The sequence below is a fragment of the Colossoma macropomum genome, unplaced genomic scaffold, assembly GCF_904425465.1.
Source record: "Colossoma macropomum unplaced genomic scaffold, Colossoma_macropomum, whole genome shotgun sequence".
NCBI classification, from domain to species: domain Eukaryota; kingdom Metazoa; phylum Chordata; class Actinopteri; order Characiformes; family Serrasalmidae; genus Colossoma; species Colossoma macropomum.
Window position 1 is genome coordinate 33,838,727 of NW_023494792.1, and position 25,308 is coordinate 33,864,034.

Consider the following 25,308-nt stretch of genomic DNA (forward strand, 5'->3'; position numbering starts at 1 on the left):
GAGTGAATAATATGATTTAATGCTTTAATAATCTTTACAAACTATATGCAGTTATTAAAAAAATGTGACAACAAATTTGATTTTCTATGATATACCCCTTTCAGTGGATTCCCTTGGTGTGCTGAGATGCTGCATATAAGCACTCATAATGATGAAAAACGTATGAAGAAAAAAGAAACCTTTTGCTTGATTAAAGGGTTCTTTGCATAGTGAAATGGTTCTTCAGATTGATGGAGAATGTGCTGTAGATGGTTCTATAAAGAACCTTTTTAAAAAGGGTTCTATATAGCAACAAAAAGGGTTCTTCTATCTTTACAATGTCAAGCTTGTTACAACAGAAGAATGCTTTAATAATTTCTACAAACTATATGCAATTATTTAAAAAAAAAAAAAAGGTGACAACAAATTTCATTTTCTATGATATACCCCTTTCAGTGGATTCCCTAAGTGTTATTCATATATGTCTATAAAACAGTGTTTATTTGAGGGGGATTTTCTTGAAGGCAAACAAACTTAAGTCAAGATTCTACACTCTCTGCAACAGAGACACTTATCAGTGATTTCCAAGGGCGGTTTATTTATTACCAAACTGCTGTGGTTTGTCAAGGGAATATTTAATGTTTAAAGGGAATCTACATAATGATCAGCAACACACCAGAAAGCAATTTCTAGGGAAATAAATGAATAAATAAATAAAGTTAATGAATAAAAATCTCTAGTCTAGTGTAAAGTCTTTAAGCAGCTCCAGTAGTAAACAGTGAACGCTGCCATTTCACAGTTCTACAGCGCCACCTTGTGCTTCACAGTAAACACAGCTCACAGTGTTGAAAAACACTGGGCAAACCAAACCACGCTCACTCACACAAATGACCTGTTTACAGTTAAAGCTGTAGGTTATATTTTGGAAATTAAACAATATTTATTTAAAAATGAAAGCTGCACTAGTTTAAATACAGTTTTAGAGTTTTACTCAGACTGTAAAAGAAGTATAAACACATGTAGGTGAACATGATGATTACTGTCACAATACAAATCAAACAAGTCTGTTAGTTATACAGTGGTCCCAAAAATATTTGGACACGTACCATACTTAAAAACGTCATACTAAATAGACCATTCAGAGACTAAGCATTCTTTCAGAAGGCGGCTGGTGAATTTCAGATCCTTATTGTTTGAGCAGTGGAAGACTTTTGCAGGTTTGCATCCAGGATGCCTTCACACACTTCTGAGTTCATGATGCCATCAATAAACACAGGCTCACTGACACCACTGTCAGTAAAACAGCCCCAGACTTTGAGGTTTCCTCCTCTGCGCTTTACAGTACTACGTGTTTTGTCTGGTTGGAGCTCTTCTCCAGGTTTTGTCCTTCAATTTGATTGTTTTTCTCTGCAACAGATACAATTTGATTAACATTGTATCTACAACAACCTAAAGAGCTTCACTGATGTTTACTAATGGTTAACCTTCGATATGCAGGTGATACAACTCTCATAGCAGAAAATCTGGAAGACCTAAAGGCCCTTATTAGGAAGGTTGAAGAACAGAGTAAAAAAAGGGACTTCAGCTCAATACGATGAAGACTATGTTTATTATAACATAAAGGCCTGCTAACTTTACCACTGATGGAGAAGGTGTGGAAATGGTGGACAGCTTTTTCATACTCTGATCAATTATTAACAACAGAGGATCCAGGACTAAAGAAGTATGACACACATCGGTGCTCGGCAGAACAAGGACGAAGGAGCTTGAAAAGATTGAGCTTGAAATGCAACAATTCATCTCTACAGATGAGGATCAGAACTGTCCAGACTGGGATCTTCCCTGTGGTTCTTTATGGAGGTGAAAGTTGGACAATAAACAGGCAAGACAGAAAAAATACAGATACCTTTGAATTTTTGGTGCTGGTGAAGATTTTTTAGAGTTCCTTTTATGGCAAAAAAAAACAAACGAATGCATTCATGACCAAATCAAGGCTCTCCTCTCATTTGAAGCCCAGATAACCAAACTGAAGCTCTTATTCTCAGAAGAACCAATTTTATTGGAAAAGAACACTATGCTTGGAAAAGTTGAAGCTAAAAGAGGACAACCAGCTACAAGTTGGATGGAGACAGTCAGAAAAATCCTGAACCAGCCATTCAGAAGCCTGAAGACCCAAACCTAAGACAGGATGTTCTAGAGAAACACTGTCCATATGGTCACAAGGAGTTGGAAACGACTTGACGGCACTAAATAGTAATAATAGTTAAAGTGTCCAAATATTTTTGAGGGCAACTGTATATCACAAAGGAGAGGACAGTAGTCCTTTAATTTTCTCCCTGGCCAATGAGAATGAAACAAACCCTAATTCAGATTCCTTTCTGTTCTGGAGGAGAAAGCTGATGGAAGACTGAAGAAGCTATGAAAGGAAGAAAGACAGAAGATAGATAGGGAGCAGAAAAGAGAGAGACAAACAGACAGAAAGATAAACAAATAGACAGACAATAAGAAAGAAAAAGAGAGCATACAATTAATACCTTCATTTTTAGCATCAATTCATTTGCTGTAACTGTTTCATGCAGTTAATTGACACATAAGGAGAATGAAAGCATGTAAAGTAAAAACCTGTCTGGCTTTTTCTGAGTGACATCATGTTTTGCACGGGGCGAAGTTTTAACCCTCCACTGCTTTTTCAAATTCTCTGCATAATTCAGTGTTTGCGATGTAAACAAAGTCACTGATGTGAATTGGTTCACTGTAGAGAAACGTACTGACCCTGATTTCTTTACAGTGGTGCTGATAGGAACCAAACGTCATGATGACTGCAGCACAAATCGAGCCATTTAATTACTATCCTAAACCACCAGTGAATCTACACGTGTCTTCTGAGGTTCATATGTGATGTTTATGATGGTAAATAGTGGTAAATAAACAAAAATAAGTTGTCTTTCTGTACTATTTTGCCACATAACGCCCTGCATGTACCTCTTCTCTCCAAATTTTAGGCCTAATTCTTCTCAAAACTGTCATGTGATGTAGGTTTTAAAGGCATTGAATTTTTCAGACGTCTGGTTCCTATCACCACCACTGTGAACAATCCTGACTCAGTAAGTTTCTCTAGAATGGAGCATTTCACACTAAATCACTCTGAATTACTTTGTTTACTTTGTCTTATTTAATTAATTATGCAGAAATTTTAAAAATCGGTGGAATTCCCCTTTAAATTCAAACCAGTGAGAGCTTTATAGCGTTTCTATGAGCAGATCCCATTTGACAATGGAATTTACCAAAACTTGGATTAAGTAAAGTGTTACTTTGCCCACACTGAGGTCAAATGAAGTGGTACAGGACATAAGGCCTTGTATGTAATACATCTGATTCCAGAAGCTTCCAGATGTTTCCATGCCTTATAAGAAATGGAAAGTATAAACAATTTTAGGCTAAATGCACAGTAACAACAGGCTTTTATGAGATGGAAGTAAAAAAATATTATAAATAATAAATAAAGTTAAAAAACACAAAATACAAATAAAGGACACTTTCTTTAATTAAATGTAAAAAACACAAATACATACAGACATATTAATGGTATATGGTGGATAAATTTGCACAATAATCTATAAATCTCCCTCTTGTGCCAAGATATAAAACAGTTAGTACCACTCATAACACACACTGGGCAGTTCAAAGCTAACAAACTTAAGAGTCAAATATTGATAATGTTAAATATAAAGACATACAGCATATACTGGTGTATTGTTATGAGGCTGATAGTTCTACAGTGCATAGTGAATTGCATCACTGAGTGATAAAAACCTCAGATCATATAAAAATTTGTTACTGCTGTATTTTCATGCTCTGTTTCAGAGTCCTGTCAATGCCATCTAAGAATAAATTAAACATGTAAACTCACCGGACAAAAAATGAGTCACCTGTGACTGAAACATACCTAATAGCATGTAATATCCTGATTCGACTGCGATTCGATGTGGCTTGGACTGGACAGGTTTCTGGATGTAGGCGACATCAAAGTTCAGCCACTCCGGCATCAAAGAATTGCGCAATTCAGCCAGATTTCGACTTCCCTGGCGTCTTACTCGTTGTTCCAGGGAGTTCCACAGATTTTCAAGAGGACAGAAATCTGGGGATTTTGCGGGCTGGTCCAGATCATGCCAATCTGTCACATTCACAACCCTGTGAACCTGAGAACTGTCATCTTGGAAGGCAGGAATAGGAATGTCATGTTCCTCAGTAAGATGATAAGCAAAAGGCAAAACCTGGTTGTCCAGCAGCTCAATGTAGACACTGTGGTTAAAATTTACCAAAGAGCCCATTTCTGCATAATTAAAACACCCCCAGAACATCACAGCGCTCCTCCAGCTTGAACCACACCTTCCACACAGTCCTCATTGAAGGCTTTGTGAGCTCTGTGATGAACACGACGCAGAGCATCATTCACGAGATTCATCTGACCAGATAACATGTTTCCTGTCACGAACAGTCCAGTTTTTGTGTCTCTCCTTTCACTGTAACCGGGAACTGAGCAGAAGTGAGTGAAGGCCTCTTGCGTGCCGCTCTGGTCTATATGTTCATGGTATGCAACTCCCTGCTGAGAGTTCTTTTAGAAATTGCTTGTGAAGAACCTGCATTGACTTCTTAAAGCCATTATTGTCTGGAAGCGAAGCGATTTTTATTCACAGTCCATTAAACACGCTGGCGGTCTGTGTCTGTCAGTTTCGTCTTTCGGCCACAATTCTGATGAGAATTTCCTGTAGACTGGGATCTTTGCCACTGCTGGTCGTCCCTTATGACCGTACACTTCAACACACCTGAAAATTCAGCTACTTCCTTCACACTGTGGTCTTTGGCCCCCCAAATGCAATCACTATTTTTTGCCAATCATTAACATCTGCTTTGTGCACCATTTTCCACACAACGAACGAGACATTCACTGCACTGTACCACCTCTTCTCAATCAATGAATCCCGTTGCACACTCTGCAGGAATTTATAGCCTTATCATCCTCGTGCAGCGCCATCTGCAGAAGCCTAAAGTTACTACCACTTTAATTTCGCAAGGTGACTAATTGTTTGTCCGGGGAGTTCATGTTTCACTCTCATAGGAAGGTTTTACAAGGAAATAAAAAAGAAAACACGTTATAAAGTGTCGTAAGATGTTTTCATTTTGTAGTGAAAGGTAATAAATCACAATATGTCTTAGTAGGTAATACTGTAATACTTTCACAATCACAATTTTGAGAGTCATATTGTGGCTCAAGTATCATGATTATATAATACTGAAAGGCCTCTTCTAATCCTCTCTCCAGTTACCATAAGCCTAGTCTGTATAGTGAAATATATTCTACAATAACCAAAAGCATATTTCAGTGATGACCCATCTGCTGCTCCATGTTTTGCTGCTGTCATTGTAAACCATGTGAATAGGTGGAGTGCTCCGAGCAAGGCTTAGAAAGTGTGCAAATAAGTCAACTGAAAGACAAAACAGAGGAAAGGAATGACAAAACAGCTCACATGGGTAAGACATGGGTGAAAAAAATCACAAACAGTAAATAATAATAACTTGGATTACTGACAGAGTTTAATCAACAGTCATAACTGTTCAGCCTAGAAGGAATATTCATTACCTTTATGAGAAAACCTTGATTTCAGACATGAGCCTCATATCGCTGCTGTCGGAAGAAAACCTTGTATTTCCAAAATAGTAACTTTACAGGAGACGGAAAAAACATACTTTACTTTTAATGTAAGTCAATGGAACCAGAATTTTTTCCAAGTCATTTTGGGTCGTTTCTTTTGGTCCATTCATCATGAAATTTACATACAATGTAAACAACAACAGGCATTTTCAAATTATGTCAAAAACTGAAAAACGACAAAAATGGAGTTATGAGGTTCCGACAGCAGCGATAAGCCGCTTCTTAATTAAACAGTCCAAAAGACCAGCGTAACAAAAATAGTTGAGACGCGCACACATGGGCGTTTGCTCATGCACAGTGTAGATATGACGAGTGAACGACTGCAAAAAATGGCATCTTGTCAAGTGAAATTGTCTTAAATCTGGTTGATGTATCTATTTCTCATTGTGAGATTGTTGTAAGTTTATTATATGGTTATTAAATTTATTTCTACACCCTGAAAATGATGCTTCTTTAAGGGTTCTTTAGTAAAGAAAATGGTTCTATATAGAACCAGGAACACTCAAAGAACCCTTTGGCATGAGCTTCTTCAGACTGATGGATAATGTGCTGTAGATGGTTCTATATAGAACAGAACCTTTTTGAAAATGCGATGTTGGTCTTGTTGCAATAGAATAACCCTTTTAGCGCTGTATAGAACCCTTTTGAAAAAGGTTCTATATATAACCATAAACACTCAAAGAACCCATTGTGAACTAGTTCTTCAGATTGATGTAGAATCCGCTGTAGATGGTTCTATACAGAACCTTTTTAAAAAGTGTTCTATATAGCACCCAAAAAGGTTCCTCTATTGTTAGGATGTCAGGCTTGTTTCAATAGAAAAACCCTTTTTGGTGCTGTATAGAACCCTTTTCAAAAAGCTTCTATATAGAACTATGAACACTCAAAGAACCCTTTGCATGATTAAAGGGTTCTTTGCATTGTGAAAGTGTTCTTCAGATTGATGTGGAACATGCTGTAGATGGTTCTTTTTGAAAAGGGTTCTATATAGCACCCAAAAAGGGTTCTTCTATTGTTACAAAGTCATGCTTGTTATAACAGAAGAACGCTTTTTGGTGCTATATAGAACCCTTTTCAAAAAGCTTCTATATAGAACCATTTTCTTTACTAAAGAACCCATAAAGAACCAGATTTTTAAGTGTGTAGACGATTTAAAACTTATTTTAGGTGGTTTTACTACGTCACATTATTTCTCTATACTGTCAGACAGTTGTGCTTATTTCAGGTGTATTTCTTGCAACAAGCAACATAGTGATATGATTACTTACTGAAGTGAGACAATAACTTACTTACCTAGTGTGACTTCTTGGCTTTTTTATCTTGTACATCTACTAAACGCTGATTTAAATACCAGCTTGCTTGACTAAACAGATTTGTAAAGAGCTACGATGCTAATATACATGTACATTGATTTACATTGTGCAACCTGCGTCACAAACTCGCCACAAACCACACCATTCTGAGCTGTAAAGTCAAGCAGAGTAAATAATCTCAAACAGACTTGCTTATGTGGTTCATGACACTAATGTTGTCTGTAAAAATGGACAAAAGTACATCACACAGGTGAACACAGCATTAGCAGTGCTAGCTACCTGTAAGCCTGGATTTTGCCTGTAGTTTTATCCATTTTTATAGAGAGCGGTTTGTCATACATTGTCAGAAACTACACACGCAAGTGTGTTTGGTCTTATTTTACAACTCGCTGTTAAGTGTGTGATGGTTTAGTCATACAGTTTGCAAAATGCAAATTGCTTAGAAGCTTCTATTACTTTGCCACATTAGCCTCGTAGCATAAAACATAAACAGGGAAAATAAAGAAAGAAACTTCAGACACATCACGTCTTGGCTGATCACTACATTTGGGGTTGATCGTGTATGGAAAATATATACAGACATGTATTCTTATGTATTTGAAATACATATCTAATACATTGCAGTCCATGATAAAATACATTCCAAACACTACCATGTATTTCAGAAAATACTGCCATATAAACCGAAACTATTTAAATACATCTATTTTAAAATGTATGTGGAGAAATTTACAGTACAAAATAAATGTATCCAAATGTATCTATGAAATACATTTAAAAATGTATGAAATAGTCAAAATACTTGTCAAATTCGCTTCATTGTTTGAAATACCTTTTGAAATGAATTTGTATTCCAGTATCTTAATTTTAATTACTAGCCAATGAAGCTTTAACATGGCAAAATCAGGTGTTGATGCTCTGTGAAAATGCAGTTATGATTTGATATCTTCTTTATTGGAAATGCATTTTGTCTCACTGCATTTGCATTCAATTCATGTACATTTAGTTTAATCTGTAAAACCTTTATTAAAACTACGTACGATTGAAAAAATATAATAAATTATAAATAATTGCATTTTAAAATATATATTTAACAAATACCTGTTTTGGCCATTTTCATACATCGCATATGTACACTGCAAATATATATGATAAATACATTTGGAATATATTTTTCTTCCTTTTTTTAAAATTAATTAATTTTTTTTGTTTTTTTTTTGGTGGGACTATTCCATTAAATGACCTTATGCTGCCATTAATGCTGGTTGTGTCCAGCAGAGGGCGCTACACTCAACAACCAGTGCAGACGAAGAGTGGTTGATATTGTGACGTCACTCAGAGCACTGTCACATCTATTAAAGCCAGGAAAGTTAAAAAGACCATAACAGTCACTTTATTCTAATGATATTGTCTAATATTTACATTCACTCTGTTTATATACTGTCTCATTGCTCTGTGTTTCCAACTGCAGTGACTATGTGAAGCATCTCTTTCTCTCTCACTGCTGGTTCTAAAAACACACCTGACACAACAAAATGACAGCTCAGAGTGAGCCAGACCCCAAAATAACACTCTTCTCATTTAGAGCAGAGGACAGAGACAGAGACAGAGACGGAGACAGAGACAGAGACGGAGATGGAGACAGAGACAGAGACGGAGATGGAGACGGAGACAGAGACAGAGACAGAGACAGAGACGGAGATGGAGACAGAGACAGAGACGGAGATGGAGACAGAGACAGAGACGGAGATGGAGACAGAGACAGAGAAAGAGACAGCCGCGCTCACACACAGACTGATGCTGTCCTGACATAAAAATACTGACACCTACTGTTTTCTTTAATCAGTTGTTTTGAAGAAATTAAATGTGGATTTGATGCTGACTCATGGCAGCATAATCACTTCAGCAAACAAGCATTAGGTTATTTAAAGGCTAATTTAACATATTATTTTTTATTTCAGCATAATTAAATGGTTGAGACGTAAACTAAGTTTAGGTTTGGTGTGAAAAGCTCCCTTCTTTAGAAACGTACAGAGGCAGAATTGTTCAGGAACCAGACCAGGAGTTTAATGCCTATAAAACCTCCCTCTCAGAAAATAATTGCCTGGAATGTTTACAAATGTGCTGCCTGATGCCTGAGACATTGTTTAATGACAGTTTTGAGTATATATATATATATATATATATATATATATATTTATCCAGACATGAAGAGCGTTCTAAGGCAATATAGTCCCCAAAGACACTTTCTGATTTACCATTATGTACAATCATCAACATTACATATAAAAACTTAAAGGACGCATGTAGGTTCACTGATGGTTTTGGATAGTAAATAAAATGGCTATATTTGCATTGTGGACATCACAACCCCTGGTTTCTCTACCACTGTAAAAAAAATCTGAGTTTCTAAGTTTCTCTGCGATGAACCATTTCACACCAAACCACTCTGAATGACTCTGTATTGGAGTGGAATTCCCCTGATATTTCTCACCTGTTATCTCATAAGCACAATTTTAAGATTAATAGAAAAGATTAATAGAAAAGTTTAAGCACTCCTGGTCAAATTACATATTTTGTTGATTTTCTAAGTGAAAATAAATGAGCCAATCCTCTACAGAGAACACACTTCTGCACATTTTAATGCACGATTACTGTTTATTTACTCAATTTAACATTTTAGAAAAAATAAAACGTAAAATGTGGCCTGTGCAAAAGTTAGGGCATTTATGCGTTGCATGTTTTATTTCTACCAATATGTCAAACTCAAAATAAATAGAAATGAAATAGCAAATAAATGATAATTTGGTGTAGTGTGGTGGGTAACACCTCAGCCTTCTGCACTGTAAACTGGGGGGAAACTGGGTAAGCACCCTACACTATACCAACAAGAGTCCTTGGGCAAAACTCCTAATACTACCTTCGCCTACCTGTGTAAAATGATCAAACTGTAAGTTGCTCTGAATAAGAGCATCTGTCAAATGCCGTAAATGTGATGAATAATAAATTTTAAGTAGAAATCGTGCACTAAAATTAGCAGAAAATGTCAGTTTAAGTGCGTTCTCTGTGGACGATGTGTGAACTTATTTTCACTTAGAGAATCACAAAAAAAAAACAGGGGTGTTCAAACATTTGCATACAACGGGCATAAAGACGGTCATTGGTCAGTTTAGTTAATAGCTTATTTAAACTGATGTAAAGACTTTAAGTATGAGTACAGGAACATGATCCTTCGTATTACTCAGTATTGGTATTATATATCCTCATATATCCTAACATACTCAGCACACCGCTGGGCTCGGCAGCCTGTGTCTTGGTGCAGGGTGCTGTTGCTGAGTGCCAGGCTGCTGTGCTGTCATAGCGCTTCTCTCTGCACTGACATCATCAGCCAGCTCATACAAACAAGAACAGCACACAGAGACAAGCATAAAGCCTACAGAGACAAACTGAGAGACACACAGAGAGTCAGAAGATGTGGAGACACCCTGGCACACATAATATAATATAAATCCTTACTGGTTGTGCAGAAATGTTTAAAATGATTCACGTGGAACTTTACAGGTTTTATATTATTTGTTATGAAAGAGTGTGTGATGAAAAGTGATGAACAGAGCTGTAGATGATTGTAAAGTAATGAAAAAAGCTGTATAACATTAAGAATGAACTTCTAATAAAATGATTATCTAAAATGTGTTGTATTGTAAAAGTATTAGTCCAATCTTGAGGTAGAAAAGTTGACCAAAAATACTGTAAACAAGTACTTACAATATATTGATTATCACTTAATAAGTTCTTGCTGTTCACAAAAAAAGAAACATTCAGTAAGACATAAATATATTATGAGTTTTGGGAGGGTGGCCATGCAAAGTGTCTCTCGGGTGCTCCACTCTCCCGCTTAAAAAGGACTATTATTGTTGCTGCTGTTGCTGATGTTGTTGTTCCACTGTTTACCTTTATTACAGCTTCCATTCTTTTCGGGACACTTGCTTTAAATTTTTTTCAGTTTTTTGCTTTTCCTTCATCAAGTAATCCCAAACACATTTAGTGATGTTGAGGTCTGGACTCTGGGGTGGTCAGTCCATTGTTCAGCTTCTTTGTTTGATGTGTCCATCTCCTTTTCTCACTAAGAGCTTCTCAACAGCTACACATCCTTTCAGACTCATAGTGCTGAGTTGTCTTCTCACAGTGGAAGGCTGGACAGAAACACCTGTGGATGTTTTCAGATCTGAAGCAGCTTCATTTTCTCCTCTCTCTCAAAGGTGAAAGCTTTAAGTGCTGTTTATCTGATGGGGGCAGTGTTGGTGGTCTACCAGGTCTTACATAGTTGTTAGGAGCCCCATTTTCTTTATATAATTTTGTTATAACTCCTGTTTTTTTCACTTATTTTCCCTTCCTTTCTTTTATATTGAACCTCCTCAGGAGTATCTCCTGAAAACCTTATATTCAATGGCTGTTTTTGTGCTGACAACCTGTAGCATGATGTAATGTGTGTGCCAGGGCCCCGACTGCCAAGGTGCTGTCATAGCGCGTCTCCCTGCACAGCACATGCAAACAAGAACAGCATGCAGAGACAAACAAAAAGCCCACAGAGACAAACTGAGAGACGCAGGGAGAGAGCAAGGACACAGAGACACCCTCACACACACGCTCAGAGAGGCAGACAGAGCCTAACACAGATAGGAGCAGACAGGCTGACACTGGAGGAGGGGAGACCACTCACTTTCTCTTGTCTTTGTCCTTTTTGATGGTGTGTGTGATGGAGCTCTGCAGCATGTGTGCCTGCAGCGCCTCCGCCGCCACCTTCCTCCTGCTGAACGAGTTCATCTCCTCCTCCAGCTCACGCCGCTTCTGCTCCAAACTCCTCTTCTCCTCTTGATGCACACGCTTCAGCTGCTCAAAACGCTCATGCAGCTGCACACACACACAGGTATATTTCTATGCTGTATCAGGATATGGTACCATAAATATGCCCTATACTTATTGGATATATGTGAGCATCTATGTGTAATAATAATATGACCATGTGTAATAATATGACTCTATTTATATCCAATTATCTGTGTAATAATACCCTTCCCACCACCCCACCACCCCACCTATCATCAGGAGAAAAAGCTCAGCTACTGCCGAGACCTTAAAAGACTTTATTAGTCAGCGTGGGCTTCATGTCTACCAGTAGTGTTTATTCCCCAGGATGTCCTTCCCTGACCCCTGACCTCTCTCTCCCGCTCCTTCAGCTCCGCCTCTGTCTCCTTTACTTTGTTGACGAACATCTGCCGCATGTCCTCCTCGCTGCGCTGCAGTTCAGCCAGGAACTCTCTCCTCTTGGCCACGTAGACGTCCTGCAGACTGAGGAGAACCAGAGAGACACCAAAAACACCAATCAACAAACTCTCTTCAGTCAGCTGCAGTTACACATCTCAGCAGCTACACAGCAGGTCTAAAACCCCCATTTAAACAAAATCTCTCTGAGGATGGCTTCGTGGAGAACGAGACAGAAAACTCCTGAGAAATGTGAATCCCCAGTGGAATCCTAAAGGAATATTTATAATAAAGTAAAACAAATTTACACAATTTCTTTCAAATTTTAGCAAAGCAAGATTTTACTGTACATGGTTTCCAACACTGATATACTGTTAACCCTGTTTTGAAGTCTAAATTTTGCATGATGCTAATTGTTGGGTTATACGCTGCCATTATTTGTTAGCTTCTTTAGCGCCTGGGCAGAAACTAAAGAAGCAAATATCAGACAACAAACATGCCTTGGCTGATTAACTATATATATATATATATATATATATATATATATATATATATATATATATATATATATATATGGGACATATGTATATGTAACATGTCTCATAGGTACATATCACTGTTGTTGGAAGAAAACCTTGTATTGCCAAAATGGTAACTTTATAGGAGAAGGAGACAGACGACTCCATATTACATGTGCCATATGAAACAGTACAGTACACACTATAAGCTGAACAGACTATAACCAGATAAGGCCAGCAGTCCCTCTGACACCAAACATGTCTGGGCTGATCAACTACATTTGCGGTAAAGGGGGGAGAAACTGCATTCATCTGATTTTTTTTAAACTACTGCATACGTGTGAAGGGTCCATCAACCCTGCAGCAGTACCTGAATGGCTGTGTGTCAGTGTCGGTGTCTTTGAAGCCCATCTCCTCCAGTTTGCAGCGGCGGTAGAGCTCGTAGTGGCGTGTGTGTGTCTGCTCCCGCAGGTCTTCCATGTTCACCCGGATCAGCATCTCTCTCAGCTTCACAAAGTCACAGTGACTCTCATTCTCTACTGCGCTCCGACACACAAACACACATACTGCTTAGGCTGGCTCCACACAGTGAAACGTTCATGCAACTAGTTGCATGTTGTGAGTTGCATGCAACTTAGGTTCCATGCAACTTGACAGTAACACAAAGCAATTCAAAAACAATCAAAATGGCACGCAACACATTCAATTACTCTAACAGAATAGACTCCAAGTCTGGTCCTGGAGAACTACATTCCTGCTGAGCCTAGTTCCAACCACAATTTGCCACACCTGCATTAGATACTCACCCTGCACCACTCCCCATGGATACTGCCTGGCTCGCACCAGCTTGTTCCCCACTTTAACCTCCTCACAGCTCCCCACAACAGCAAACGGCATATGTGCCTGCAACACAAATCCACTGAAGTCCACTGAGTGAAAACACATGCTGGCCATTATAGCTTCTGTACTTTCATCTGTTTTATAGCATTCTTTATAACAGTTTGAGGCATGTAATGATTTAGGCATGCAGTTTGCACAATGCTAATTCGCATTAGCTTCCATTACATGTTAGCTACATAAAACTCATAGTTTCAGAGCAAAACTAAACAAGCAAATTTCAGACACCAAACATGTCTTGGCCAGTTGATTACATTTGGGTGAAGGAGAAAAGTATTTTAATGATTTTTCAGCAAACTATTCCTTATACCACTTTTTTGCTACATTATGTGGCTGCATACAGTATATCCCAATCCCAAAGTTCAACACATGAAAGGCCTCAATCTCCCACCTCAGGTGTGTTAGAAGCTGGAATATAACAACAATATTGAGAGGCCACATGGAGACCAGATTGAGACTGTCTGTGTTAGGTGCTCAGGACTGGTTTCAAGTTCATAAAGATACACTACTATGACACAGTCTCAGATATTTCCACAGATTGTATCTGCAAAAGCCATTCATGTTACCACATCCTGTAATATTATGAACCCCTTAACCTACAGTCCTTTCGTTGGGTTCACATTTCAGTTCCTCACCCTCATAACTACATCACTTACATAGTAGTGGTTAAATGGTCAAAGCAGCATTTCTTTACCCCTTTTAATAGCCACAGCCCACTGGCAGGCCCAAATGTTTATTACACACTTCTATAACCTATGAACAGCTCAGACAGTTTGCACTGAAGTCTCTGTAGATGCTGACTAATAAGCCTTAGTATGTAATAAGCCTGGGATTTTAGGGGTTTAAACTGAACCTGTGCTTGAATTTGACTCACGTTCATGGTAGAGTTGATTTCTGTAACGGCTTCATCGTCTGTTGGAAACTGGTAAATCTGAACGCCGTTGCTGACCAGTTCGCTCATGATCTTAATCTTAAATTTCTGAAGCTCACACTTAGAGATGGTGTCCGCCTTCGCGATAAGGGGGATTATGTTCACCTATCAGAAAAATAAAGTTTGGATTTTAATTCATGCAGTACAAACCTTGTTTTACAACCCTACTTTGTATCATCCAGTTCAGAATTCAGAAACTTTGCAATACTGTAATATTAAGACTCTTTCGAATCGTTCCTGTAGATATAAAGCACTTTCAGCTGCAACTTAACCCTTTAAACTCTAAGGGCTCATGTGTGGCACACAATTCTTTGCTTTTATAATTACATACCTTGTTGTAGTTACTGAATAATTTACATTACTAAGTTATGTAATAATAAGTCTTAAGAATAATGCAGAAGCAATAATCTAGCAGTTTAAGAGGTATAAATATAAAACGCCTCACTGTCCAACTTCATGGTGAACATGAAGTAAGGATTTCATCTTAAAGACTATATCTAAACATTACTTTTAGCCTGTTAGCCGTCTGCCTAGCTCGCCAAATTAGACCTAGTTAAACAAATAACTGAAGCCACTTGCATTGTTTCTTATATACACACAATTTGTGACTACACACAGATATATTCATGAGATCCTGCTAGTGTGGGTTTCCTCCCTTTCAGCCATGTACACAAAAGTGACATGAGTGCCAACAGCTCCCTCTTGAGGAGAATCTTCAGCCTGCTATGTGTGGCTTCATAATGACCCATTGAGACCCTGATTACCATTAAAAATGCAAACTAATCATTATCGATTCAAAGAACTGCAAAATTTAATCAAAGATAAAAATACCAAGTAATCTATTTTAATTGAGTAACAATGATAGTCCTATTGCAATGTGCTTTAGTCTTAAGATTTATAATGAAATAATAAGACAACAGTTTAAAGGTCAAACATATAAAAGCTGCTACACATCTAGTACCTTACTGTCCAGTTTCTTCATGGTGACCAGATCTAGAGACTTTAATGAATGGCCTGTAGGGGAGATGAAGTACAGGCAGATGTGGATTCTCGTGTCGTGGTAATTATGGAGTGAACGCTTGATCTTCAGCTCCTCTTGGAGGAAGTGTTCAAACTGGGTATCAATGTAGTCCACAATGGGCTTATAGCTACAGAGGACAAAATAAGAAATATATTCATTATCCATCCATCCAAGATGTAAAATCCATAGAATCCCTCTTTAAACAATAAATCCATATTGTTTGTTGTTTTCTGGTGTAATCCTTTCAGACCCCGTGTCCATTCCAGTTACGCCACTTATTCCTGTTTGTTATTGTCGCTATTTTTTCCAATGAGTTTAAGAAAATGACGCCGCCCAAATGCAATGGATGGAATGAGCTGGAATGAGAAACAGTAAATCTTATTTCCAACCATTATATTCATATTTTCCATGCATAACTTAAGCTTTAAAAGTGCAGTTGAAGGTGATATTAGTTAGACAGTAAGTATAAATAAGTATAAACGTTGACAACCCTTGTGGACAGAGGGTCTCAATGTAAACAACAGAGCCCAAGAGAATCACTCTCTAAAGAATAAAAACCTGTTATTGTTTGCATCGTGTGGCTGTTACCATTATTTTGATGAATAAGTAATCAAGTAATCTGTTTTTTAAATAAAAAAGCAAACCATAAAAATGAATGTAATAGTACAAAAACAAGTTATACAAAGCAATTTTTTAAATCTTTTACTGGAACACATAGAAAATATGAAAAAAAGCATGCAAATTGGTGCGTCCATTAACACTGCAAAAAATGGTAACTTGTCAAATACAATTATCTTAAATAGAGTCAATCTAATATATTTTCCTGTTGAGATTGTTGTAAGCTTATTTTAAGATCATTTACTTTATTGCTAGACATGTTTTTTACTTGTTTTAAGTATTATAGTATTTTTATTAAGTAAAAATATCTCACTATATTGGCAGATAATTTTGCTTGTTTAATAAAATTTATAAAATTATCTGCCAGTACAGTGAGATCATTTTACTTGACCTACAACAAGTAAAAAATGTCTAGAAATAAGCTACCATCAACCATCTCATGGGAAATATTAGAAATATTGCTTAAATTTAAGATAATTTCACTAAAAAAGATACCGTTTTTTGCAGTGAAACTCTGTTTCTTACTGTACGAGACACCAGTAAGACAATTTAAGACATGCGTTATGAGGGTACCCCCAGGTAAGGTAAAGCCACTGTGAGAAGTTTAGAAATCTGTACAATAGTAATTTGCTAAGTGGCGGAATATATAGGGTATCTTCTCCAGTGGCGACATTCACATTGATCTTAGCACAGTCTGTCAGTACTGGTCCTTTTCTCACCACTCACCACGCCCACATTAACTAGACGCTGCACCCATTTCAATTAATATGTGCTCACTGTTAGATAAAGATGAGTAACATACATCATTTAAGTTCAGAGTTCATTTGAGTTTCTTCAGGCGTAGGGATGATAAAAGGCCTTTTGATAGACAGCAGAAGCAGAAGCTTTAAGAAAAAAAAAAGAAAGCTTCTTTCAACAGAAAATAAGATGAGTGATTCCTCATATGACCCATTTGTGAATGACCGTGGTGAATCATCCATGTGCAGGTACAAAAAACTATATGAGCTTACAAATGACAATGGACTAAAAGGTATGTTAGAGGTAGCATCTCTGTCTGGATTCTGGATCAATGTTTTCATAAGGAAGGTAAATAAATATAGTTTTCTGTATATTCTGGTCTCCATCAACCCTGCAGCCACACCTTTCGGTCGACCAGTCTGCAAGAATATTATCAATATAAAATGGGTCTGCGGTGCTAGAAAGGTTGGGGTCCACTGCTTTAGTTATCCTCTCTAGACAGAGAAAGCAGACCCCAAACCCCTGGGATTTCGGCAGTGGTTCTGAAATGAGGTCCAGAGTGGGCTAAAGTCCAGCCAAAAACCTTATAGGAAAGTCTGTCCACTCGGAGACCATCTTGGTAATGCCAAGGCATAAAAGAGCAGGCTGCCATCTCTTTGAACTGGGAGAGACTCAAAACTGAAGGCCAGTTTACCTTTTCAAAAACATATTTGAGATCACTGGTAAATTTTGCCAAAAATCTTATGAATAGTTTATAGCCTTTGGCTCAAATAATGCACAAAAAACTTTGTGTGGGTTGTTCTAGCTACCGCGCTTACCTAGATCTCCACAACTGAGGGGGGCTTTTCCTGCTAGCGGCTTTACCAGCAGGCCGATTGGGTCTTTTTTTAGTGAAAAGCAGGACTTTCTCCATAACAAGATGCTATGTTGAGCATTACACGCTTCCTCATGCATTTTCCAACCAGTGACCTGTCTCCTCCTTTATAACATCTCCGGTTCAGCCGTGCTTAGCTTTAGCACTTATTCAGCCATCCTCATTACCAACCCAAACAGGCCCAGCGTCCACAGAAAGAATAACTGTGTTTTACACTACCTCTCCTCTTTATTGACCTGGTCACCAAAACCCACGGTGTCCACAATCGTCAGCTTGAGGTCCACGTTACTCTCCTGTAGGTTGTAAGTCCTGGGCCGTAAATACACAGTGTTCTGGAAGTGGCTGACCTCTTCGTTCTCAAAGGTCGTGTTGAAGAGAGTGTTCATTAGAGACGACTTCCCGATCCCTGTTTCACCTGAGCGGACCAAAGGAACATGGCTTCAATTAAAACCTACCAAACGTCCAGCAGCCACTCACGGCTCTTGCACATTTCTCTGCTCCATTGCTTACCTACACAGAGGATGTTGAAGCAGAAGCCCTGGGAGACGGATTTGCTGACCAGTTGGTCAGGAAGGCTGTCGAAACCAACATGACCACGGAGGGTCAGCGTCCTCTTCTCCTCAGTCTGATTGGCAAGCGTAAAAACACACCAAAAATCTGATGAGACTCTTACACACACAGTTGCCACCTTATTAGAAATACCTACCTTAGACCTTTACTCACTGGCCATTTTAACAGAAACACCGACCATATATGTTCACTTTGTACAGCGCTGTGAGAAAGTATTTGCCCCTCTCCGATTTCTTCTATTTTTGCGTATGTGTCACGCTTGAATGTTTCAGATCATCAAACTACTTTTAATATTAGACAGTAATAATCTAAGTAAACATATAATGCTATTTTTAAATGATGACTTCATTTACTGAAGGAAAAATGCTGTTCAGCCCTACCTGGACCCGTGTGAAAAAGAAATTGGCCCCTTAGCTACTAAATCAACCAGTTAACCAGATTCAATGGACTTTTGGGTTCAGTTTTACTGGCCACACCCAGGCATGATTACTGCCAGACCTGTTGAAACTAAACATAGAACCTGTCTGGCAAAGTGAAGCAGCTAGAAGGTCTCAAAAAGCAGCACATGATGCCATGAGATTCAAATTCAGATGCGAAACAACAACAGGCAAAAAAAAAGCAGTTAATTTCTGGTTTTGTAAATCAGATACATTTACAATAAATACATATGTATATATATATATATACATTTACAATAAATATATATGTATATATATATATATATATATAAACAATGTTACTGAAGGAAAATATGCACAGTGCAAATACTGAGGGAACTCCACACCAGGCAGACTTTGTATCCTATGAATACTGTTAAAAAGAGTTAAACGACTGAAATAGCCACACTTTTGCCTCAACTTTAAAGGATTAACTTCTTCAGCTGCATTAGTAATGGCACGTTAATATCCCAATATCATTTTTAGTTACATTTTGATTTAATGAGTAATTTCTTATTTTAGTCATGTTTTGAATTTTTATTCTCCTTTACATTATTTTCAAAATTATAATTTGAATTATCTCTGTATTTTATCATCTGTAAAGCACTTTGAATGACTGCAGTGTATAAAAGGCGCTATATTAATAAACTTGCCTTGCCTGGTGTTATGTAAGGAGGGGGGCAGCATGTTAGATGCAGGTTGTAACTAAACCCTGCAGGAAAGTAGATCTCCAGGAGGAGGGCTGGTAGCAGCGACACTGACTGACCCTATCTCTACCACTACCTTGTCAGAGTGAGTGCTGTGAGAGTGGTCAGTCTGGAGCAATTCTCTACAGTGAATTCATGAAGGCAGCACTTGGGCTCTAAAACAGGGCAGCAGGCCAGCAAGGCTAGAGCTGAATTGAGATGCATGGCTCATTGCAGCGATGAGACCAGCCCTAGAAACACACAGCAGGCTGAGGGCTTCACAGCGCCAGCTTCTGTACAAGCACAACACAGCGTTTCACTCACTGCCGTCATCTGCTCCGCTGTCCCACTGCTCTTAACACACACACAATGGACATAGAGGCCTCTTTATACACCCCCATACCCCCCTTACTGCCCTCGCCCTGTAAAATAACCATTAAGAATCAGTCATGCTTTCTTTTTTCTTAAAATTAAATATATACCATCTCAGTAAAACATACTCTGGCAACTCATTACATCATATTAAAGGGCTCAAATAATGAGAAACTACATTTTCTTCACTTGAAACATCGTAAATGTCTCAAAACATATTCTTCACTCCTCAGCACATACATAGAAGCTAAGCTGGATAAACAGCATATAGTGAATTCACTGTTTTTGTGATGTCACAAAAACAGATTTGCATAGATCCACCTAGTTCAGCCTACAGCAGTTCAGCTCTGCTCATTCTCACTGAAGTTATAAGGAGCTGTGGCTGCTTTTTGAATGAGGTCAGCAAATCAGAACAGAGCTCATTTGCATATATCAGTCTTAAAGGCACAGCCTGTTTAATTTTATGGGATAGAGGTTAGAAAATGGTCATGTAAGGGGAATTATGACTGTTTTTGGCGTATGAAACCACAGACATGTCATAAATGGACCTTAAGGGGGGAAACTAAAACACAATATTAATGTAGAAAGTGAGCCCTTTAATATGAATATTGCAATACGGCCTATGTAATGCAGTCCCAGTTAATGACTAAAACATAAATTCTCATAATTTCTTGGTTTGTAAACGGGGTAAAACACCAGTGAAGTGCAGGATGACTATCGTGTCAACTTGTAGCAAGGTATTGATCCTCTTCTGTCTGTTAATCAGTGCTCTAGAGGGAGATCAATACTGTTTGCAGATCAGTGGTGCAGAATGATGGTCACTGTAGGGGTGTGAAAGTGAAGCAAATACAAAATAAAAGTCCCCCTTGCACTGTAGTGCATTCATACTCTAGCAGAAAAGTTTAAACTGATGAAATTGTGCTGAACAGTACACATAAATACAGTCATGTGCAAAAGTCTGGGCACCCCTTGATCAGATTATTAAATAAAAAATAGAAACATAAAATGAGGCCTGTGCAAAAGTAATGGCCCGTTTGATATTTTATGTTTAATTTCTTTTTTCTAATATGTTCAGCATATAAATAGAAATTGCGCACCAAAATTTGCAAAAAAACTCAAACACAATGTCTGGTCTGGTCTGGTCACTGCAGAGAACGTGTTAACTCATTTTCACTCAGAAAATCTCCAAAACATTTGACCAAGGGTGTTTAAACTGTTGCATGCGACTGTATAAGCATCCGCAGTTTGTCACCGTGTAGTTTCATGTAATCAATGGATGAAAGTAGCAGAAACTCTACAAGCTTTATGTCTTACTGGAGTGCAGCTACAGACCAGCGATACTCTCAGACTAAACTGACCCCCCAAAAAACACAGAGAATAAAACTGAATGGTCACTTACAGGCTGTATGTCTATGTCCACGGTGGCCATTCTGATGTAGGAGAGGCAGCCGACAGCGGGTCGTCAGTGTTGTCATCTACTCCGCGACTGAAACTTCTCTCTGAGCCTCTTTGGTACGGCCGCTTGATGGCAACACCCTCTGAATTAAAATGCAGCTCAGGCAGCTTAGATGCTTAAATGCTTTCCTCCACAAACTTGGCAGCTCCAGTTTTCCTTGCACTGAAGGAATGTGCGCACTGAATACACTTAAAGTGGAATTTCACCAATTTTTCTAAATTTCTGCATAATAAAATGGTTAAGAATCACAATGTCATTCAGAGTGGTTTGATGTGAAACGCTGTGTTGTAGAGATTTTCTCATGGAGGCAGATTTGTTCACAGTGGTGGTGATAGGAACCAGACGTCTGAAGAGTTTTATGCCTCTAAAAGCTACATCACAGAAAGTTATTACAAAAAGCTATATGTAAATATAATACAAAATATAAATTTAAATACTCTGCCTAAAACCTGAGACAATGTTTTACGGTAGTTTTGAGATCAGATTTTGGCATGAAATATAGATTTTTGAAAAGTAATCATGGACCATTTTATTGTAGTGGTTTAAACTGAGGTCAAAAAAAAAAGTTTTAAGTATTCAGACTTTTCCAAAGATTATGTTATGAAATATCTAAACTCAAAGCATTAATTGAGAGAATAATAAGTTAATTATACACAACAATATAATTTATAGGGTGCTTTCTATTGGGAGGTGGCTGTGCCAGTCCCTAAACCCTAAACCTCAACTTCTGAAAATAATTATATATATAGTTTATTTTTCAACTTTTTAAAGATCATTTTGCTTCTTTTAAAGTGAAGCTCAAATATTTCGATGCATCATTAATTTAATTTGTGTATATATATATATATATATATATATATATATATATACAGAGTCTGTGGGCGGATCCTTATTCTGACCACACCCCTGCATTTTAGAGCAGGAAGTGAGACTGCATCCCTGTCCCTGATGGCCACATGGCCACATGGTGAGCAGTTAGACCTCATTGTTTTGAAGTAAGAGTGTCCCAAAGTCTGAAAATCAGTGTTGAACACAGTGTAGAACTGTCACCACCGAAACACGTATGTTCTGTAAGTGAACTTTTTGTGTTTTAATGAAAAATGTTATGATTTTATGTCTGTAAAACTGTTCAAAGCTGTGTTTGCTAGTCATGTACTGGCTAGCATTTTTAAGTTACACTCAAAATTAGCTAAAATTGTCACTACCGAATCATTTGGTGAGGTTTCAGTGGCGTTATGGGAGTTTTGAAAGAGCCAAAGTGGAATGTTCAATCATTTATGTTAATAAACATAACTAAGGTATAGGGACACTCAGAGAAAAGGGATTTTACTCTAAATCTAAGTCAGTTAAAAGTCTGAAATGTGCTTTCCAATTCAGATCCACATACAGTGGAGAGCTTCATTAAGGATGTTGTAACGCAACCTTTTTTCCAGATTTACCATCATTTTTACCATCATCAACATTACAAATAAGCACTCAGAAGACTCGTGTAGGTTCACTGGTGGTTTTTGATAGCAAATAAAATGACTATATTTGTGTTGTAGACATTGTGACATCTGGTTCCTATCAGCACCACTGTAAAGACATCAGAGTCATTTACTTTCTCTACAATGAACCATTTCACACCAAACCACTCTGAATGACTTTGTTTACATCTCAACCACTGAATTATGCAAAAATTTTGGAAAGTTGGTGGAATTACCCTTTAATGTAGTCTGTTTGCACATTTAATTAGTATTTAACCTACTGAGCAAATTTATTAAGGGACTGCAACCAACAGTCTTAGTTTATTGAAGTTTTTCATAAGAAAATGCCAGAATTCATCTGTCAAAGACAAACAGGCATATAAACCTACAGACAAAGCAGATCACTCCAATATAATTTGATCAGTTTGTTCAATGTATTATGCAATCAAATCAGTTAATGAAATTATAAAGTGTGGTATGGAATGTTGTTCTATTGCCTCTGGGAGTGTCCCAGTGGATTAAAGCTTTTAAAAATGCTCCAGAGTAACGCTACAGGAATTTCCACAGGATTCCTACAGCAAGTTCAGACAGGTCATAGAGTGAGCTACAGGACACTACACTACATTACATTACCATTACATACATTACTATAAACAGCACTACAGGAATATTGTGCTGAATTAAAGTATTCATCTCCTGCTAGTGCTAAACTGCACCCCTAGGGGTCTCACCTCACTATATAATGAATTATTTGACACAATCATGCACTTCCGCTCAAACGTTTAGAGTCACCACCAAAAAGTCTGGAGCCACTGTTTTCAATATTATAAAACCATCCTTAGAAGCTCCAGACAGTAATAAGAATAAAGTTACAATGCAATGTTCCATTGTATGCAAAAATCTTGCACCCCTGTTCAAATGATATACTTTGTTTATTTTCCAAGTGAAACTAATACAACACATTCTCTATAGAGGACACAATTAAACATGGCATTTCTGCAAATTTATCGTAGACGTTCTGTTAATTGGCTGAATTTAATATGTTAGTATGGCAATATGTAACATAAAAAAATATAAAATATAAAATGTGCCATAACTTTTGCACAGGCCACATTTCATGTTTTTCCCCAATATGCTGAATGCAGCAAATAAACAGTAATGGTATATTTAAATGTGCATCCTGTGTAGAGAATGTGTTCACTTATTCACACTTTTATTATCAAATTCCTTTAAATCATATGTTTAAATCTCTAATATTAACATCTAATTGACATTTTAACAAGAATCTCTCTCTCTCATATATTTATATATATATATGGATATATAGGAACTAAACCTTGCATTTTGGAGATACAAGATTTATATATATATATATATATATATATATATATATATATATACACACACAAACACACACACACACACATACACATTTAATATATGCATATTTATATAAACACACACATACATAAAAATACATTTGGTGTCTAGCTCCACACTTTTTGATGTATAACAGAAAAAGACAATAATTAACAATATGGCAAATTATAAACATTACAGACTCTTGAACAGTGTTGTACATCGAAAGTGCTGATTAATACAATTAATGAGTTGAGAGATCTACAGTCACATCTATCTTTATGAAGCCATAATGTTGTTCAGAAATATGATCCTCATTTAGACCACAACACAAAAAAAACACACTGTTCATTATTGGCAGATTTCACAGTATTTTAGTTTTTTTTATTTTCATTATTTTATTGTGAAATCAACACTGCAAATTACCATGAGTTTGAGTGTGAGTTTGAGGGTGAGTTTGAGGGTGAGTTTGAGGGTGAGCAGTAAGAACATATTAATATTTTTATTCTGATGATCCATTTTTTTTTTTAAAGATTTACATGCTGGAACACTGATGTGTTGTTGATGAAGTGGAATGTTGATATTAGGAGATATAAGCTTTTGTACAAATTAAGCAAAAACTGTCAAAATTGTAAAATATGTATTTGAATTTGAACATGAAAAACACATAGTTAAGATAGTCCATGCATATGCAATGTAAAACATGGTGAATAAACATGTTCACTGAAATTTTTTTTATTTTAGTTTATTTTTTTAACTTTTTTTACATTAAATAAATTCGATTTTTATAGGGTCTGGAAAAGGTGTAATATTTCATATGTAAATTTACAGTAAATTAGCTGCTTTGCTATGTAAAATACTGAAGATTACTGTAGCTTAGTTACAGATCATTACTGTATTAGTGGATGCAGCTGCATCACAGTAATCTTGGAGTCGTTGGCTGTAAAGTCAGAGTATGAAGTTGCGATTTTATTGTTATTTACTGTTAATGTGGTTCAGTAAATTACTCTGAAACAAATGCAACTAGTATACAGTAATTTACAGTAATTTTACACTGAAATTTTTACAACACAGAAGCTTTACAGGATCTTCTGTGCA

At 37.3% G+C, this 25,308-nt stretch overlaps 1 protein-coding gene across 3 annotated transcripts; it reads right to left on the reverse strand.

The window, feature by feature from the left end:
- Positions 1–1,838: 1,838 nt before the first annotated feature.
- Positions 1,839–21,463, reverse strand: LOC118812169 (septin-8-A-like). Of its 3 annotated transcripts, none has more exons than XM_036576940.1 (10): positions 21,329–21,463; positions 18,375–18,489; positions 18,084–18,279; positions 15,575–15,761; positions 14,557–14,718; positions 13,592–13,688; positions 13,156–13,324; positions 12,222–12,354; positions 11,726–11,916; positions 1,839–2,395 (listed from the first exon to the last, which is right to left on the reverse strand). In XM_036576940.1, exons 1-10 carry the CDS (start codon positions 21,356–21,358, stop codon positions 2,341–2,343), a joined length of 1,335 nt encoding a protein of 444 aa, XP_036432833.1. In that variant the 5' UTR covers positions 21,359–21,463; the 3' UTR covers positions 1,839–2,340. The 3 variants fall into 3 exon arrangements, with proteins under 3 accessions (XP_036432833.1, XP_036432831.1, XP_036432832.1); XM_036576938.1 differs by lacking the exon at positions 1,839–2,395 and adding an exon at positions 4,415–5,465; XM_036576939.1 differs by lacking the exons at positions 1,839–2,395; positions 21,329–21,463 and adding an exon at positions 4,415–5,465 and having other exon boundaries at positions 18,379–18,477.
- Between the last annotated feature and the right edge of the window lie 3,845 nt (positions 21,464–25,308).